Source organism: Crotalus tigris, unplaced genomic scaffold (genome assembly GCF_016545835.1).
Source record: "Crotalus tigris isolate CLP2741 ecotype Arizona unplaced genomic scaffold, ASM1654583v1 scf7180000018965.556698, whole genome shotgun sequence".
NCBI lineage: Eukaryota > Metazoa > Chordata > Lepidosauria > Squamata > Viperidae > Crotalus > Crotalus tigris.
Window position 1 is genome coordinate 131,767 of NW_024097301.1, and position 20,999 is coordinate 152,765.

At 41.5% G+C, this 20,999-nt stretch overlaps 1 protein-coding gene across 2 annotated transcripts in view; it reads left to right on the forward strand.

The window, feature by feature from the left end:
• SLC2A11 (solute carrier family 2 member 11) overlaps positions 1-20,354 on the forward strand; it is a 70,066-nt gene extending 49,712 nt beyond the window's left edge. Inside the window, exon 9 of one of the 2 annotated variants that reach the window (XM_039357913.1) lies at positions 19,750-20,354. In XM_039357913.1, coding sequence (XP_039213847.1) covers positions 19,750-20,085 — 336 coding nt within the window. In that variant the 3' untranslated portion in view covers positions 20,086-20,354. Of the gene's footprint in view, positions 1-15,018; positions 17,580-19,749 lie in introns of those variants that run through there. The other variant, XM_039357912.1, reaches the window with a different exon arrangement.
• The last annotated feature ends 645 nt before the right edge of the window (positions 20,355-20,999 follow it).

Consider the following 20,999-nt stretch of genomic DNA (forward strand, 5'->3'; position numbering starts at 1 on the left):
TTTCCAGTCATCTGGTAGTTCCCCAGGGCTCCAATATTTTTGAAAGATATGGTTCAATGATTCTGAGATAATATCTGCTAATGCCTTCAGAACCTTGGGGTGTAATCCATCTGGGCCTGGTGATATGAACTCATCTAGAGCAGGGCTTTTCAACCTTTTCACCCATTGTACCACTTTTAGGATATGGCAACATCCAACTACCACCAGTCGCCTAGCAAGGTGTCAAAAACGTGGCCAAAAAAAGGAAAAAAGTGATAAAGTACAGGTAGTCCTTGACTTACAACAGTTCGCTTAGTGACTGTTCAAAGTTACAATGGCACTAAAAAAGTGCCCCCCAAGCCACAGCCAAGCAAGACACCTGCCTGCCCACCCGGCTGCGCTCTTCCTCCTGTCCAAGGTTTTCATTGTTGTGAGCATTTCTGTTGAGGATTGGCAGCGGGGGTGGGGTGGGGTGGTGTTTGGTTTTTATTCCCCCCCATCTGCTGGGTGGTTGCAGAGGTTTTGGTCACTTCACATGACCCTGGGACACTGTGACTGTCATAAATTTGAATCAGTTGCCAAGCATCTGAATCTAAATCAAAAGACCCTGGAGATACTGCAACATTCCAGATGATTGGCGCTTCTTCTGGGCTCAGCAGAAGTGCCAAGATCAGTGCCGAGCTCCACCTGGAACCTGACACTGATCCTGGCGCTTCCACTGAGCCCTGACAGCCCCAAAGAAGCACCAATCAGCCAGAAAGCGGCACTGATCCTGGCGCTTCCGCTGAGCCCTGACAGCCCTGCAGCTCCAGCCATCCAGCTCAGGTTTGTGTGGTGCTGCCACCAGTTCAGCTCATTCCCCTCCCATGCTACTACTTTTCTAGGATGGTTACGTACCACCTGCCAGGTGCCAATGTATCACAGGTGGTACCCATACCACTGGTTGAAAAGCCCTGATCTAGAGTGAATAAGTGTGTTCTGTCCCAGCCTATGTGAGTCCTTGTTAAGCTCACAAGGAGAAACCCCTCTTCCAACAAGGAGGCTGGAACCACAGGAAAAAATCAATTCCCTTTTATTATTCACAGACCTGAGTCAATATCCAAGGCAAACAAAATACAGTTCACAGAAACTCAATCCTCAACACAAACTGTTGCCTTCAGCAACCAGCACCTCCCACATCTTCCCTTTTATTATGCAGCCAAGGCATGGCTTCCTAATGCCTTCTCCTTTGCCTTTGGAGCTGCTCCATTGCATTCCTCTGTTCAACTCTCTTTTCTTATCGGCATTTACGCATGGATAGCTCCCAGCTGTGAGTCATCATTGTCCAACTCAGGCTCCCAGTACAGCTGTGTCTCAGGCTGAGCGCTAGTAGAGGGGCCAGGCTCATCGTCAGACTGAAAGTCTTGGAGCTCCTCAGAGCCTTCCTCTGAGTCTGATGTCACTCCAGGTCCCTCCTCCTCTTCTGATTCCTCAGACTCAGCTGCCGGATCCACTGGCTGGCGAGGAATCACAACAAAGTGTTGTCTTACCATTTTCTCACCTATTTTAGTTTGTATTCCTAGTCTGTCTTTTATAGTTCTGTTTTTAGTAGGTTGAGCTATTTTTTCCTTTTGTGTGAAGATGGATGCAAAGAGTGAATTAAGCAACTCTGCTTTCCCCCTGCTGCCCATCACTTCCTTGCAATCTTCTCCTATCAGTGGACCAATTGTTTCTTTGACTTTTTTCTTTTTCTTTTTACATGTTGAAACTTTTAAAACTATTTTTGACATTTGTGCAAGTCTTAGTTCATTCTGAGCCTTAGCTTTCCTGTCTTAAAAAAATTAAAACCCTATACATGCACAGAATTGCAGCCACAGGGGGAAAAAGTGGATGTAGGAAATGACTGGACTTGGAGAGAAGAGAAATCTTGGAAACCAAACATTTATTTGGATGCAAAGTTTATTCTGATGAGTCCCGCTGTGTAGCATGATCAGACTGCACTTTCCTTTGTTCCTTCCAGCATTGAGAAAATTTTCTTTCTATAGACTGAACTGTTTTCTTCAATATTGATGGCAATTCTTTTTGCCATTAACAGAGCATACTTACATGGACATAATTACAAAATGACTTATATATAGATCTGTTTGCATGAGTGTTCTTTTTCCATTTCTCTTTCTCTAATGAATTAAGTGCAGATCTCTTTGCAAGAGTGTTTTTTTCTTTTTCTCCCTGCATATTTATAAGGATTTATAAGGATTCCTGTCTTTACTAACTAAATAATCATGATAGAACTGAATACAACTTTTTAAATATATTGAATGATCCTGAGAAAACTAAGTGATTATTTTAAAAAGTTCTTTACAAATACTGTAAAGTTTTAATGCCCGATCACAAATTTTTATTACCTAGATGGTAATTTTTATATATATAAAAGTTGTATTAATTTTTAAGAATAACAATCCTTAGTAATTGGTAAACAACATGTTGTCTCCATCCCACTGTTCTGGTGGGAGACATTCTGATCGGCAGAGCAGACATGCCCATTGTTCTGCGACCAAGAGGGACTGATGAAAGACCAGATGTACTCGTAACGAATGTGGCAATGTTAACCAATAAGCGACCAGATGGCTTCAATAGGGAAAGAGCCTAGGTATTGGTGGTTCAGTTTCTTGGCAGGCCGGTCTGACAGAAGGTGCCTGGATGACAGCCATACCCGATCGCCCACAGCTAACACAGGCATATCTTGCCATGACTGATCGGCAACTTTCTTGTAATCTGCCTTGGCCTTATCTAATTGCCACTGCAGCAATTGACGGATAGCCTGTAACTTGGTCAGATATTTGTTAGCTGCGGGAACTGACACATTGAGCTGCGAGAGGGGAAAAAGCCAGGGGTGATACCCCACATTGGCCAGGAATGGTGTCATACATGTGGAGGTTTGCTGTGAGTTGTTAAAAGCAAACTGAGCTACTGCAAGATAGTCTACCTAATTGTCCTATTGCTGATTCATTAAACAGCACAAATATGCAGGTTTAAGAGCATAGCATCTCCTAGAAAACAACCTGAGATTTCCAACAAAAAATAGGTGCATATTACTTAATAAAGAGCGAGGAACTCTTGTAAATTCTAAAATTTTTAACATTTCTGAATTCTACTTTTTTTTAAAAAAAATCCTTTTTTCAATTTTTTCAATTTCTTTTTTCAATTTTCTAATTCTTTATTTTTTCAATTTAATTTTTTATTTTTTTTTAAAAAAATCTTTTTTCTTTCCATACATTATATATAAAACTAAAAAAAGAGAAAAATACCTTTAAAATAAGACCTTAGCTGTCGCTCATCTATCTCCCCCCGACTGCGTCCGCCCTCTCAGCCTTCCTTCCTTACTTCCCTACTCCCTCTCTCCTCTCCTCTCCAGATATTTTTCTCTTTTTTTAGTTTTATATATAATGTATGGAAAGTATTATATGTATTGAAAATTTAAATAATTTTTTTTAAAAAAATCTTTTTTTCTCTTTTTAATTTATTTCTTCAATTTTTAAAAATATTTTCAATTAAAAATTGGAAAAATGGTTCACATTTTAATTCTTTAGAATTTTTAAATTCTTAACAAGTAACATTGCTAGGGGTATACTACAGGCCACCCAACCAAGCAGAAGAAATAGATGAACTTTTTTCTAATGAATCAATGTATGTAGGAAACATATTACAGTAGTAATGGGAGACTTTAACTATCCTGATATTAATTGGGAGACAAACTCTGCAGCGAGCGGGAGATCAAACAGATTCCTTTTTTTTAACTTTTTATTTATTTTCTAATATTTCAATTATATCTTTGAAAAACAATGTGGCAGCTGAGTTACAATGATTCAATTACATACAGATATTATTAATACAAGTCTCCATTTATTTCAGCCAATATTTCCTCTGTTTTACGCTTAATACTGTCTCTTATTAGTATACTTGTTATTCTATCAATAAGATACAAATTAACTTTCTTACATTTATCAATAACTTTTAGTTTATATATGTCAATTGTTTTAACATTCCAACTTTTGGACCATCAATAACCTAATAAATTTTCCCAGTTTTAATTTTTCATTAATATTTAAGTTTAGCGTTTAATATTTATCATTTCCAAGTTTTAAATGACCCCAATTCCCTTTGTCACAATTCCCCACAATATCTGGTGTTCAGGATACATATCTTATCCATCTCAATTCTACATCAACAAATTGATAATTCAATAAAAAATTCTTATTTTCATATAATTTCCAAATATCTTAAATTCAATAACCAAAATTTCTTCCATTTCAACATTTAGTTTTCAGTCTTACCACTACATCATTATTTATTTACATTTCATCAATAAATCTTAGCATATATATGTCTTAATCACCTTTATCTAACCTTTATAAGCAACTCAATATTCAAATTAGTTGTTAGTTAACATTTATACTTCTAGATTTTAAATAGCCAAAAATTTTCATGACAATATCTTGTATTCATAATACACATCTTATCTATTTGAATATTCCTTATATTCTATTTTAAATCTCGTAAGTAGACCCCATTCAGTCCCATTCTAGCTTTCTTTCTTTGCCAGATCATCTTGCATTTCTGTGCTTCTGCATCATCAAACGATTCTTCTTGTCTTATTATATATATTGTGTGATGTTGAAAAGACCATCCAGTCACTATTTTTTTTTTTTTTGAGAAATCTAGCAGGTCTGGCAAATCTAACAGGGTGTCTCTTTATTTTCCCCTCTTGACATAGTTGTCCTGAACTATTTATCTTTTCTTCTATCTTCAATAAAAACAGAAAGTAAAAAATAAATAAATAATAGAAAACCTTTTAGTCTACAAATTTTAGGAAATAAAGTTCCAGTTGGGATCCAATTATTTTTTCAACTTTTTAAACTCCTGTGAACAGTCAGTCGCCACTATTTCTGGAGGGAGGGCTGAAATGCCCCTTCCCTCTCCACAGGGGGGAAAGTACTTTAGCAGCTTCCGTAGGTAAAAAAAAAGAAGTTGGAATATCAGAGAGGTAGATCTCACCCAGTCTCTTCCATGCTGCTTTAATGTTGCCTGATGGTAGGTGTGACTTCGGCTGTCCACAGCCGAGGCCAGTCTTTCGTCCGCCAGTTTGGAGGGAATGCTGGCTCTAACGAGAGAGCTACCGCTCTCCCGCGATCCAGCAAAAGCCCTTCCTTGCTGGTCGCGCTCTTTGGGGCGACTTTCCAAACTTTTAGGGCCCCCCAGTGATACGAAACTGGACAAGGAAGACGGAGCTTATCTTCCTAGCATCAATGGTGGCTACATCAGCAAACTGGAAGTTGGGAGATCAAACAGATTCCTAACCAACTTAGTTGACAACTGTGTCATCCAAAAGGTAGAAGAGGGAACCAGAGGAAAAGCCTATACTGGACCTAATTCCAGTAGAAGAGTGATAAAGGGAGTTGAAATTGCCAGAACCTTGGGTGAGAGTGACCATGTGTAAGGACCCACTTCAATTCTCATCTTAAGAAAGCAGAACTCTTAGAAACGGTTTCTTCCAACAGGAACTTTTATTAAAAGAAACTGATAGCGGGCATGATAGACAGGATATGAGGGATTCCCTTACAATTCAATGTTTTTAAATTTTCCCTAAGCAGCCCCCCATCCCGCAGTTCTTCCGGGCAATTCAAACTGGCAGATTTCTAGGTGTTAACTCCAGGAGAGATAACATCAATTCGGCTCTGTTGGCATGATCATTTAACATCTCCTAACATAGATCCCAGATGCTGCATCTCCCCTCCCCTTTCTCTCGCTGGCCGGTAAGAAGTTCAGAGGGGCATAGGATGAAAGGCAAATGCTGAAAATACTGTATATTCTTGCTTTGACAATATGCAAAACTGTCTGGTATTTACTGGGTTAATACATAGCTTAGAGTGGGGGGGGGGAAAGCCCGGGAAAAAAAGAGGAAGTAAACTTTTGACCTTCACACTAATTGGATAATGTGACTTGTGACTGCAAGATAAGGGAGGGTTTTAGCAAGAAAAGATTGATGCCAGCGAGAGGAAGTCAGATTCTGGCATCACAACGTCCATGATGGTGATCGGCAATTTGTAGCTCTGTAATAAAGACTTTAGGAAATATGCCTGAAAGTTCTTTGAAGTGCTTCATTAGTCGGAACCTCTGACATCATGCCAGAATCCAACATTCTTTTCAAACGACCTGCGATCCCAAACTCCATCAGCTGCCCTATGCTTGAGAGGAGCTGGCAAAGTTTCGGGGAAGATCTAACTATGGAGAAAGAAAGATTGCCTGAGACCAGCCCCGTGGCTGCAACAGTTTCCCCGGGGGGGGGGGAGTGACAGCCAGCAAGCCGGGGGAGAGAGGAATTTGGCAGATTTCCCAGCTGAGAGCGAAGACTTCAAAAGCAGAATGGACAGATAACACAGTTATGGATGAGTCATTGGAAAGATTTCAAAACTTAGAAATGAAAACCAGAAATCAGTTCCTACAAAGTGAAACCTACAGCCCTTCTATTGCAAATGTTCCTGCCATGGACTCCAGCCCTGAGAGAGAGAATCCCAATCTGAATCCTCTGCAGCAAGGGGGAAATTGGGTTTCCCAGCAGGTGGCTGATCCATGTCCTCTGAATTTACCACGGCTGATAGAGGCCTTGCAATGTCTTGGGGTGGTACAGAAGCCAGGAAATCAGCAACTGTGGGGAGAACAGCCCCCAAACGTGCAACCCCTGGGCATAAATCTGCAGCCAGGTTGGGGCCTACAGCAACTGGGGTGGCCACAAGAGCAGTGAGGAACCCAGCAGGAAGCCTGTCAGATCCTGCCTTCACCGGCCAGAGACCCCAACCCTGAAGAGAGGGTGAGTTCCAGTCTGAGGCATCTGCAGCATTGGGTAGATGGGTTTCCCCAGCAGATGAATGATCAGCAGCAGCAGAGAGCGTCACCACCCCCTGCAGTCCAACAACAGAAAAGACCATTAAAACCCCCACTTGCGCAGCCACCATTGGGAGGCCTATAGCAGCAGGGGGCACCATCCAACCCTGCTGGCCAGCAGCAGAGGGCCCAGCAGCCATGGAACCAGCCCCAGTGGGGGCCACAGCAGCCTGTGTTTGCACCACCCTTCAATGCAACCTTTGATGGGGACCCAGAGAAGCTGATTTTTTTTCTCAACCAAGTGCATTTTCACTTGAAATGCTGGGCCTATCTGTACCCGGAACCAGGGGCCATGGTCGATGTTATTGCGTCCAACCTAGAGGGAGAAGCATCTGAATGGCTGAACCATTTATATAGCAAGCAAGCCCCCGAATTGGAAGATCCCCACCGCTTTCTTTTAAGTCTGAGAGAATGATTTGAGGACCCATCCATTGGCCTCAAAACAGCAGGACAAATTCACAAAATAAAACAAGCTGGGAGGCCTGCCCTGGAGTACGTGTGCGAATTCCGCAAGATAGCAAGTCAAATAGAGGGGTGGCCTGAGCAGTCCCTCATCCATTACTTCATTGAGGGATTAGACAATCACCTCTCTCAGGCCTGCATCTATCGAGAAATACCTGATCGGCTGCAGGAGTGGTACCAGACAGCCGTGAAGCTAGATGTTAAGCTCTCTCGCTATAAAAAGCCTCCCCCACATGAACCCGAACAGCAACCAGAGCTTCCTGGACAGCAATCACCCCCACAAAAGCCTTCAACTACTGCAAGGGCTGAGAGACCCAGGCCACCTGCACGCCCTTCCTTCAAGTGTTTCCAGTGTGGACAAGGAGGACACCGAGCAGCCACCTGTCCAGTCCCCTACCCTCGACTGCAGAGCAAGCCAGGACCGGCAATGCAAAAGAAACCTGCTCAGCGGCTAACGAGAGAAAAATCCAATCAACTCACGCAAGAACCAGTTGCCCAGGTTACACCCCACACACAGGAGGATGCCAAGACTCCAGGTGGACCTGCCCCTACTCTACCCTTCTTTGTTAGCGACGATGAAGGAGAAAACGACCCAATGGTGAGTCGACAAATCCTGCCTTTTTCACTGGCCGCCAAACTTATAATCCCTAAGTCTGGGGCACAAATAGACTTAAATGTACTAATTGATTTGGGATGCACCCGCTGCATTATTAGTCTGGTGTTTGCCATGAAAATGGGCATAAGGGCAAAACAGCTTTCCAAACTGATGAGATATGAGCAAGCCGATGGCTCCCTGATGGGAGGGACTCTTATTACCCAATTAACTGAGCCTTTACGCCTAGAAATAGGTGCACACTGGGAGTTTATTCATTTCCTGGTGGCTCCAAAAATGACCGAGGCGGTGATCCTAGGACTAGCCTGGTTGGACAAATGGAAGCCATTTATCTGGTGGGAGAAAGGAATGAGAATTGTGAGACTACCTATAGGGCCTGATCCCCCCATTGATTCAACAGATGTTACGGGGCATCTTAGGCCACCCAATGAGCGAGCGCACATGGCCGCCTCACTGACTCCAGGTGAACCAGTCATCCCCAAAGAATACTTGGACCTGGCAGAGGTGTTCAGTGAAAAAGAATGTGATGCCCTACCCCCTCACAGACCCAATGACTGCTCCATTGAACTGGTGCCCCGAGCCAAACTCCCATGTCCGAGGATGTATGCTATGTCCCCCCTCGAAATGGAGGAGATGCAGCGATATGTGAACAAAAACCTAGCGAGGGGGTTTATTGAACGGGCCAAATATTCCGTAGAAGCCCCTGTGTTGTTCAAAGAGAAAAAAGATGGGTCTCTTCGTCTCTGCGTAGACTACAAGGGACTCAATGCTGTAAGTGTGGAAAATAAATACCCCCTCCCCCTCCTAAAGGATTTATTGACCCATCTGGCTAAGGGGAGTATCTTCACTAAGTTAGACCTAAGAGAGGCATACTACCGGGTGAGAATAAAAGAGGGAGATGAGTGGGAAACTGTCTTCAACTGTCCTATGGGGAGCTATCAGTTCAAAGTCATGCCATTTGGACTATAGGGAGCCCCAGCTGTATTTATGCAGTTGATTAATGAGGTTCTACATGATCACTTGTACAAAGGGGTTTTGGTGTATCTTGATGATATCCTGATATACAGCACAAATATGACTGATCACATAAAGCTAGTGAGAGAAGTGTTAAGAAACTATTGAATGCCAAGCTTTATGTCAAATTGTCAAAATGTGAATTTCACCAAACCCAATTAGACTATCTTGGCTACCGAATTTCCAATGAGGGTATTGAAATGGATCCAGCCAAGGTGAAAGCTATAATCGAATGGCAGCCCCCAAGGACTCGCAAACAGCTCCAGAGCTTTCTGGGTTTTGCCAATTTTTATCGTCAATTCATCCCTTCTTTTGCCGAGATTGCCCTACCTCTTACAGAACTACTCAAAACAGGCAAAGGAGGAGGGAAGCCATGACCGGGCCAACCACTAGCATGGACAATGAGCTGTCAAACAGCTTTTGAGAATTTAAAGAGACTATTTGCCGCTGAACTGGTTCTAAAGCACCCCTGCCCAGGGGAACCCTTTGTGATTCAAGCCGATGCCAGCGATGTGGCGGTTGGAGCAGTGTTACTACAAAAGAACAAAAATGGGATCCTGCAACCCTGTGCCTACACCTCTAAGAAATTCACTGAGAGCGAGCGAAGATGGGCAATGTGGGAGAAAGAGGCCTTCGCAATTAGGTGGGTGCTATCGAACTGGCGACACTATCTAGAATGGAGCAAAGTGCCATTTGAGGTATGGACAGATCATAAAAACCTAGAGGCACTGAAAACTCCCCGAAAATTGTCACCAAAGCAAGTACAGTGGGCACAGTACTTTAACCGCTTCAACTTCACTCTAAAGTACATACCAGGAGGAAAGAACTTTCTAGGTGATGCGCTATCCCGGTTACCCCAGTACAAAAGCGAACGAGAGCAGGTTAACGAGGCAATTATTCCCAATCCACAAACTGTTGCTCAACTTACACCTCGCAGGGTCCCCAATCCTGATGACCCTGGAGTGAAGAAAATAAAACAAGAGTTCCTCACTGACCAATGGTTCAAAGATAATCAAGCGTCCCTAACATGCAGGGATGGCTTGGCTTACAAAGGGGGGAAGTTATATGTGCCAGAAGCGCTCCGTCTTAATGCTCTCAAACACAGCCACGACGTAAAGCAGGCTGGACACTTTGGATATTTGAAAACCCTACACCTTACCCGCCGGCAATTCTGGTGGCCAGGGCTGAAAAAGGATGTGGAAAACTATGTAAAAAGTTGTACTGTATGTGCCACAATAAAAAGAATCCCGGGGGAAACTCCTGGGTTACTGCAACCCATGGCAGGCCCTTCTCAACCCTGGGAAGAAATAGCTATGGACTTTATAGTGGACCTACCTGAAGGTAGGGGAAATACTGTCATCTGGACTGTAATAGACCTGTTCTCGAAATAGGCTCATTTCATCTCCTGCAAAGGATTCCCATCTGCCCAACGACTGGCCAAATTGTTCCTGAACCATATCTACCGGCTGCATGGTGCCCCTAAGCGAATAATCTCAGACAGGAGGGTGCAATTCACAGCTACGTTTTGGAGAAATTTCCTCACATTAATTGGATCATCTCAAGGGTTATCATCTGCTTTTCATCCGGCCACCAATGGGGCCGCCGAAGCCGCTAACAAAATGGTGGAGCAATATCTTAGGTGCTACGTTTCTTACCAACAGACGAACTGGACTGATCTCCTTCCTTTTGCGGAGGTGGCGTACAATAATTCCGTGCACAGCAGCACCGGCTACACGCCTTTCAAAGTAGCCACAGGGAAAGAATTTAACCCAATACCTGAATATCCTCAGTTGCCCTCCACTTTACAGACACTTGATCAATGGGTGAGAGGGTGGGAAGAAGTTTGGAAAAACACAAAAACTGCTTTAAAAAAGACTTTTGAAACCTATAAAAAGCAGGCTGATAAAAAGAGGGCTCCCCAAAGAACATTCCAAGTTGGGGAAAAGGTCTATCTGTCAACTAAATATCTACGCCTCAAATTGCCCAGCAAGAAATTGGGACCAAAATTCTTGGGGCCTTTCCCCATAGTAAAGGTCATCAACCCAGTCATAGTACAACTAAAACTCCCTAAACTGTTAGGGAAAATTCACCCAGTTTTCTATTGTAGTTTGTTGAAGCCTTATTGGGGCTCCACTTTAAGACCTCCTCCAAAGAAGGCACCTGGACCCCTCGTAGTGGCAGGGCAGACCCACTATGAAGTGAAACGTATTCTTGACTCCAGAATCTTTAGAGGGAAATTACAGTACTTAGTACAATGGAAGGGATACCTGTTGTCTGAAGCCACCTGGGTGAAATCTAGTGAAGTGAACGCTGACAGATTGATCGAAAGGTTTCATGTGAAACACCCCAGCAAACCGAAAGATAACCCTTAACATATGCTTTTGTTTACTTTACAGGATCTGTCCTTCTTGTAAGGGGGGCCGGATGTCAATGCTGCAAATACTGTATATTCTTGCTTTGACAATATGCAAAACTGTCTGGTATTTACTGGGTTAATAGCTTAGAGTGGGGGGGGGGGAAGCCCAGGAAAGAAAGAGGAAGTAAACTTTTGATCTTCACACTAATTGGATAATGTGACTTGTGACTGCAAGATAAGGGAGGGGTTTAGCAAGAAAAGATTGATGCCAGCGAGAGGAAGTCAGATTCTGGCATCACAACGTCCATGATGGTGACCGGCAATTTGTAGCTCTGTAATAAAGACTTTAGGAAACATGCCTGAAAGTTCTTTGAAGTGCTTCATTAGTCGGAACCTCTGACAGCTACATTGTTATGGTTAGCAAACCCAAAGTGAATCAACAAAAGATTACTTTGTAGTGAATAGAGGAAGTGAAAGTAATAAAAAAAACCCATGCATACCCCCCTCTCCTCCTTAGTAGTATGACAGGATCCAGGAGAGAGTAAGAATTGGTTTAATATCAGAGAAGATAGATAGAAATGAAATGTAACTGGATTCTGACAGCAATACAATGCAAACACAAGCAATAGACTATAATCCAACCAGTGTCTTAAACTTTAAAAGAGCTGATTTTAACAAATTTAGAGAAAGCCTAAGCAAATTTTCATGGATAAAAATCCTAAAGGGGAAAATAACTTAAGAAGCATGGGAAACTATGAAAAATATTATCATAAAAGCCTAGGTCAGCATAATACCACTAAAAAAGAAAAACAAGAAATCCAAGAAGAAACCAACATGGTTGCACAACGATCTCTCTGATAAATTAAAAGGCTAAGTACAAACAATGGAAAGAGGGACACATAACTAAGGCAAAGTATCAGCATATAGCCCAAATCTGCAAATATGATGTCAGGAAAGCAAAGGCTCAGAATGAACAAAGACTTGCAACAAAAGTCAAAGATAATAAGTTTCTTTCAACATACAAATAAAAAGAAAAAAGTCAAGAGAGAAGATGGCAAAGAAGTAACAGGCAGTAGAGAGCTACTTAACTCATTCTTCACGCAAAAAGAAACTATAGCCCAACCTATCAAAAACCTAACTGTAAAAGACAGACTAGAAATAAAAATTAAAATAAGCAAGAAAAAGGTAAGAGAATACCTGTCTGATCTTGATTAATATAAATCAGTGGAGATAATGGACATCCTTGTCTTGTACCTTTTCTTATCTCAAAGTTCTGTGTGTAATCTCTGTTTACAATCACTTTTGCTGTTTATTTGTGGTATATTGTTTCAATCATATTTATAAAGTTTTGTCCAAAGTCCATTGTTTTTAGTTGTTGAGTCATAAATTGCCAGGAAACATTATCAAACACCTTTCGAACATCTAAAAATGCTAGTGCCAGTTGTTTTCCTGGATTCATTTCATAATATTCCAATATGTCCATTATAACTTTTAGGTTATTTTTGACTTGTCTCTTTGGTAGGAATCCATTTTGGTCTGGATGTATAAATTCAGTTAGAAATCTTTTCAGTCTCTTCGCTATCATTGAGGTAAAAATTTTATAATCCATAATTAGTAATGATATCAAGTCTATAATTTTTTATCTGTGTCAAATCTGTCTTCTTTTGGTATTAAATTAATATTTGCTTCTGTCCATGTATTTAGTTTAGCCTCCAACAAAAGTTCATTACACACATCTTTCAATGGTGCACTGTACCTTGTAGGCATTTATACAACTCTGCTGGTAGCCCATCTGGTCCCCATGTTTTTTCATTTTTTTGACTTCTTATAGCCTCTGTCAATTTCATCATTGTTATTTTTTCATTTAACACAATTTTAAAGTTTTCTGAAATTTTTGGTAAGTTATTTTTTTCCATATCTTAAATAGTTTTCTCCCATGAATTTTTTTCTATATCATACAGTTTCTCATAGTATTCTTTAATTATCTTTTTAAATTGTAAACAGCCTTTTTTGTTTACTAGACTACTTATCAATTTTTTTCTCCTGTTTTTTAAGTTTATAGGCTAATCATCTTCCTGGTTTATTTGCGTTTTCAAAAAAGTTTTGTTTTGCTCTTTTAATTTGCTGTGCCAATTTTTCTGATTCCATTAAAATTAATTTATGTTTTATTATTTCCATTTGTTTTTTCAGTATTTTCTTTTGTGGATTTATTTGTGGTTCTAATTCTAGTTTTTTAAATTCTTCCCTTAACAGTATGTGTAATTGTCTTTTTTCTTTGTTTTTTTTGCCATATATGTCATAGCTACACCTCTAAAATATGCTTTGGCTGCATCCCATACATTTTGTAATGTTGTATCTTCTTTTTTGTTTTCTTTAAATAAGAACTCCATTTCTTTTGTTGCTAGTTCTATAAATTCTTTTTCTTTTAATATGGATTGGTTCAAGGTCCATCTTGATTTTTTATATTCCTTTCTATGTGATTTTTAAAGGGTTGTGATATGCCCAAGTACCTAATTCTATCTCAATCTCCTGCATATTGGTCCTTAATTCAGGCGTTATCCAAATCATATCAATTCTGGACCAAGATTTTATGGCTATTCAAATAGAATGTGTATTGTAATTTTCCAGGATTAGTTTCTCTCCAGGTACCTTGTACCCCAATTTCCTCTATCATATTAAAAAAAATCTTAGGTAATCTTTTTCTTCCACTTTTTCCTGTTTTGCTACTTTTATAGTCTAATGTCCCATCTACTGTTGCATTAAAATCTCCTACTAGACAAATATTTTGATACTCCATTTCTAGTATTTTTCTATGAAGATTTTGATAAAATTCTTCTTGTTTATTATTTGGTACATATATTACTACCAAAAGTGTTTGTTTTTGATGTAAAATTATTTCTACCATCACAATTCTTCCTTCTTCATATGAATAAATCATTTTGGTTTCTTCTGGTGTCTCATTTTTCTTTCTGAATGGTATTGTGCTAGACTGGGCTTTTAATAACCCAATTTTTCAGTGTTTTCCAAGTTTCTTGAGTTTTTTTTACTCTTAAATATTTTCATCCATGGAATCCTTCCCAAGCCCTCTCTAAGTTTATTAAAAACAGCTCTTTCTAGTCTAAAGGTCTTCAGTGTCTAAGTCATTAGTTTCACTTTGTTCTGCATAATGTTGAATTTGAATATGACATGGTCACTCTCCCTCATTCCATTTCTGTTAGTAAGAAATCTCAGTAAGTCATGAAACAGTCCTGGATGCATAAATCAACTGAAGAGAACAGCATGCCAGACCTGGCATAGATCTTTGGATCTTTAGCATACAGGCCAAGGGATATTGTGTGGGGGAGCAGGATGGTGGGGACCAGGAGTGGGGAACTGGAATCAAAGGCAGTTCTGGAGGAACACTGGGACATGTAAAAAGCAGGAGCAGTTGAAAGAGTCAAATAAGGAGATGACAGCACCCTTTTCTTTAAGAGCCTCCATCTCTTGCATTTAGGAACAGTAAGTCAACATGGAAAGAAGAGCTGCCAATAAAAGTCACACATTACTGGAGGGGGATGGTGGGAAGCAGGCCACTCCGAGGACCCCTTTGCAGCAAAGCTTTGGCTCTGCTTGTATGTGCCTGTCAACATATGTTTTATGTGCTGATCCCCTTCTTCTCTCCTCCTCCCCTCAGGAAAGTCTTGGCTATTACTGCTACCTACCATTCTTCATCGTCTGTGTTGGAACCACTCTCTATGTATGGTTTTTCCTCCCGGAGACAAAAGGAAAGAGCTTCCTAGAAATCTCAGAAGAGTTTGTTAAGCGTAACGTTGGAGGTCAGCCCTGTGACAATGCTTGGGTGTGTCCAGAAGAAATTATATCCACTATGTTGTAGCTTCAAAAGAGAGAGAGAACAGCTCACAAAGAAGACATAATAATGGCATTCTTTTTTTGTGAGGATAACATGGGATTCTTCTTCATGGTGTAAAAATCCTCATTTCCTCTTCCCTTTATTAAACCTAGGTATGAAAAGTGTCCTCCTGGGGATGGAGGAAGTGCTATCTGCCAATCCAGGCTCAGAAGGGAAGTACCCTGAGCTAAATGTACCCTTCCAATACCAGTCTTGTTCCTTCTATGGAAAAGAGAGCTTTCTTCTGTATGCCAAAGCTTGTCAAAGAGAGGTGCAACCTGAAATAAGGAGAAATTTTCTGATAGTGATAGAAATCAATCAATGGAACAGCTTACCTCCTGGGGTTGTGGGTGCTCTATCACTGGAGACTTTTAAGAATAGACTGGACAATCATTTGACTGGGATAGTATAAGGCTCCTACCTTGAGCAGGAAGTTGGACAAGAAGACCTCCGAGGTCCGTTCCAGCCCTATGATTCTATGATTTATTGGAGGTCAACTTAAGGACAGGGCTGGTGGATTTCCCCAGCTCCATTGTCTCTCCAAAGATATCCTGCTGAAATTCTCCCTCAAACCAGGACAGACAAATTCAGATGGATGCTTCAATGGCATTTCAGTAGCTGTCATGTTGCCCAATAGGCAAATAGAGGAAGGGAGGACAAGGAATGAACAAGGAATGAACAAGGAATTCACCATCGCCAACCCCACCTATCAGCTGCTGAAAGAGAACTAAGGCTCTGTTTGAAAGGAGACCATTTGAGAGAGAGGTTGAGGCTGGGTGAAGTGGAGGGATCAAGGAATTACTTGAAGGCTTCTGATTCAGTGCTGGCCATGAGTGGCAGAGGAGCCAGCAGCAATTCTACAAGGCTGGATGATAGTGGTGGGCAGAATATAAGAAAGAGCATTCCCCACTGCATTCAAATGTCAAAGAGAACCTATGAGCTTTTAGGTGCCACCAACTTCCACAGGGAGGAAATACCTGTTAAGTTGGATCTTATGTCCACCGTGGATCTTATGCACTTGGTTTTCTAATGGTTTTCTAATGAATCTAGTTTCACCAAACAGTAGATGGTTTGTGATCTGTAAGGGGAGAAATTGTGATTAGTAGTCAGATTTGGAATACAGCCAGTTTGTTGTAGTGGTTGTAGGCTAGAAACTAGGAGACCATGAATTCTAGTCCTGCCTTAGGTTCTAAGCCAGTTGGATGACTTTGGACCACTCTCTCTCAGCTCTAGAATGAAGGCAAGGGCAAACCATTTCCAAAATCTTGTCAAGAAAACTAGTGTCAAAGTTCTGACTGATGATCCCAACGAAGTAAGCATAGCTGAAACATTCCAATCTCTAAATATAAAACTTTATTGAGCACACCATATCAGCACTGATGAATAGAAAACCAGCTCTGGCTAAATTGACACCAGAACAGTAAATTAAAAGTATAGAAACTCCCCTTTCCCCTGACAGTGCAAGTCACATTCCCCAATTAAACACCAGACAATTGTTATGAGAGAAATCTTTCGTTACTTCGTAAATAATCTGAATAACCTTGATTCTCAGACTTCACAGCTCACACCTGCAAATACACATTCCATTCATCCCCCCTTCCCCATGGATTTGTAGGCAAGCCAAGAAATAGAAATGGCTGAAGCATCATGGGATCTGTTTGGAATTTGACACTACAGTAATCGGTCCAGGCAGTCAACAGAAATCAATCCTGATAGATGTGTGTAGACCATGGGTCGGCAACCTTAAATACTCAAAAAGCCATTTGGACATGTTTTCCACAGAAAAGAAAACACTGGGAGCTACAAAGCCCTGCTGCTTCCCCTCCCACATGAAGTGCCCCACTGCCACTGCTGCTTTCCCCCCCCCCAGTATAGAGCACTCCATCGCTGCTTCAACCAGTGGTGAAGGTGGAGTTTGGGAGGCAGCAGCAAGGCATAGCCCAGGTGTGGCCCAGAAGCATCAGCAAAGCTCATCCTCCCAACTCAAGCAGCCACCAGTGGTTTGGGTGCCTCTGTTCTGTCCGAGTTGAAAAAAGCGGAGGCGCAGCAGCAGGATTGTTCTCAATAAGCTGGGCGCACACGAGGAAGCAGCACACCCAGCTATTATTTTTTGAAAGCAATCCTGCACCTCTGCTTTCTTCAACTTGGATGGAGCAGAGCCACGCAAACTGCTGGTGGCCAATTGAGTGGGGAGGATGAGGAGGAGGAGAGTGTGAGGCTGGCTGGCCAGGTGAAGAGTAGGTAGGAAGATAGTGGCTGGCTGGGGTGGGGTGGGGATCAGCCAAGCCTCATGGCAGTGGCATTGGCAGCTCCCCCCATCAGGCCCATTTCCCCGGCTTGGCAGAAACCCCCATCCCACCCTCCCTAATCAGACCCACATGGCACCTTCTTTCCAGCTCCACAGTGGTCCTCTGTCTCTTCCTCACCCAACCTATTCCTTGTCTGGCCAGCCAGCTGGCACAAAACCTCACCACCCTCCTCCTCTTCCTTGTCCTCCCCACTCAAGCAGACAGCAGTGGCTTGGGTGCCTTGTTCCATCCAAGTTGAAGAAAGCGGAGGCACAGCAGTGGGATTACTCAATAAGGTGGGTGCACACGAGCGAGCAGTGCACCCGGCTCTTATTTGAGAGCAATCTCACTGCTGCACCTCCACTTTCTTCAGCTTGGATGAAGCAGAGCCACCAAGCTGCTGGCAGCCAGTTGAGTGGGGAGGACAAGGAGGAGGAGAAGAGTGGTGAGGTTTTGTGCCAGCCGGCTGGCCAGGTGAAGAGTAGGTCGGGTGATGGTGACTGGCTGGCTGGAGAGGGTGGAATCATGGCCACTTGGGGGGATCTACTAATCTCATGGCAGCAGCATTGGCAGCTCCCCCACCCGGCACAGTGACCCCGTCAAACAGTCTTTTTTCAGGGTAAGCCTTTTGAGGGCATAATTGATACAGGTGCTGATGTTTCAGTAATTTCAGCTAAAGATTGGCCTGCATCTTGGCCCACTGACCCATGCCCTAGTGTCTGGGGTGTAGGAGGGAGACAAGGTGCACGACAAAGTACACAATTTCTTTCTGCAAGTCTTCCTAATTCTACTGTAACTGTTCAACTTCGTCCTTTCATTCTTGACATTCATGTCAACCTTTGGGGACGAGACTTGCTTAGTAAATGGGGGGCTACCATCATCTTCGATGAATAAAATGTTTGCCTTACCCTTAACATGGTTAACTACTACACCTGTTTGGGTGGAACAATGGCCTCTTCCTCTGTACAAATTACAGGCCTTAAAAATTCTTGTTCAAGAACAATTACAAGCCAAACACATTGCCCCTTCCACTAGTCCATGGAACACCCCAGTTTTTGTTATCAAAAATAAGTAGTGAGAAGTTTGTAACAAAAAAAATTCCTGTCTCCTTTGTTTTTCAACTGGCTGTGAAGAGCAAGAGAGACCAAAAGAAAGAAGGGGGGAACTGTCCGTTTTAAACTTTTTTTCCCCTCTCTGCTTAGAATTCCAGTTTGCGAATGGAGATGAAATTTAATCCCCACTCTTGCAGTTTCAGCTAGCAAAACTTAAGTTTTGTAAATGTTTAACCTACTTAATAGAAATTTGTTTCCATCTTTGATTAACTTGGAATTTAACTTATTGACCAAAGGAAAACAACCTGGAGATCCAGCATTTACCACAGTTGAGCAAATTAAGTACTTGAGTACTCAATTTGTGGACAGAATTCCACATAGGAATTGTCACTTAACACTTTTGATATTTCTTACTAGTAAGATACTTACAGGAGTATTAGCTATGTTAGAAGTGCAAAAAGTATATTGTATTGAATGGCTTTACTTATCCCATCCCAAAATGTTTTATCTTTTATCCAGGCTGTTGCTGAAATAACCTTAGGACACAATCAAGCTTGTCCTTGAAATGGGACTGATTTAATTAATATTGTTATTCCTATTCCAAAATTTGATTTTCAATTTTATTTTCAGAATAACTTATCTCTTCAATGCTGACTATATAGGTTGTATTTCATATCATCTGTCTACACTGCAGTGCAATCCTCATCACAACGCTCAGAATTATCTGCCGCTATTTTAGCTTTCCACACCTTTTCTCAACAGACTTTTAACTTAATCTCTGATTCTCATTATGTGTGCCAACTTATTTTTAATCTTACAGGTGCTTACATCACGCCCAGGATCAACTCCAATCTTATGGCTTTGTTTTTAACTTTACAGCAGCTATCCTTTGTTTCTCACATATGTATCGGTCCTTTAAGGACTGCCTTCATAAACAATTAAAAAAGGAGGGATCAAGGGTACCTAATTTGCATCAAATCAATAAAGTCTTAATAACTTTAAACCAGCTAAATATTTCTTTTCAAAACACTACTGCCTACCAGCGTCACTTTCAGCAGAAAGCTGTGCTTTCTAATCCATTGGTATATTATCGGCAATTGCCTGATAAAACCTGGTTAGGTCCAGTTCCTTTATTAACTTGGGGGCGAGGCTATGCTCTGTGCTTGCTCCTACAGGCCCTCTCTGGATTCCAGCCTGGTGTGTGTGACCAGCCAAAGATGTTGTGGCATCAAGTCCAGAACCCAATACCAGAAATGAAGCAGGTGACTCTTCAGACAGCACAACATCCCTTTCGCTCTCGCCATCGCAGTTGGCCAACGACCTGGGGCAATGTGAAGAACCTAACATCCAAAGCGCAGGAGGTTCTGAGACAACAGGAAAAAGAACCTACACCAGAGAATTTATGCGCTGCCATATTTGTGGTTTTGACTGCAAATTCCTTAGTCATTCTTTGCCTCTCTTTCCTTCTTAATTGCTGCGTGGGGGCTGAAGCTCTCCCACTCATCCTTTAGAATCACGGATGAAATATAATATTTGGGTGCAATTAGCTAATGTAACACAAGTGACAGACTTTTGTATTTCTGAATCATATGACATGGAAAATCTACTCTCTATCTGTCTTATACCTGTGTGTGTCCCAGCTTCAGTTTTATGTGTTATTTCAATGTTTCTGATCAATCTAGCGTTATTCAAAAGCAAATTAATGTTTTACATAATTTGGCTTCGGATTTAAAAATTGATACCTTAGGAAATTGGTGGAGTGCTCTATGGTCATGGCTTCCTATTGGCCTTCTTGGAAAGATTGTTCAATATCTCATTATAATAGTTGCTATCCTTATCAGCTGTTGTTGTTTATTTCAGTGTCTTTTTTCTTTACTTAATAAGATGTCTTGCAATCTTCCATACTAAACTAAGACCCACTAACTACTCCAGCTTAAGATGATGTCTTCACTAATAAAATAAAGAAGAGTGAGATGTGGGGGAATTTGCACACGCAGCAAACTGCCATGCTTTCCCCTCCCCCACAAACCTCATAACCTTTTGATACTCTTTGTCCCAAGGAAGCAGCCAAAAGATCACCCCCTTTTGACTTAATACCTTACCTACCTAAATAAATAATATGCTTTAAGTTCCCCCTTATCTCTTCCTGTCTTTATCTCTTCTTGTCTTTATCAATTCTTTCTTCTTTTTTAATTTACCTGTATTTGTTTTTACCTGCTCTCAACAGGTAATAAGAAAATAATTGCTTATATGAAGGAATTTTTCAATTACTTTATGTCAACAGCTAAAGGTTAAACTTATAAATGTAAAATGTCAGCAGTTAATGGTAAAGCCTATGTATGTAAAAAGTATATAAGAAACAATAAACTCAGAGTTTGTCAAGCTTGTTCTGCAGCTTCAAACCTCTGCTCAAGACATGCCTGAG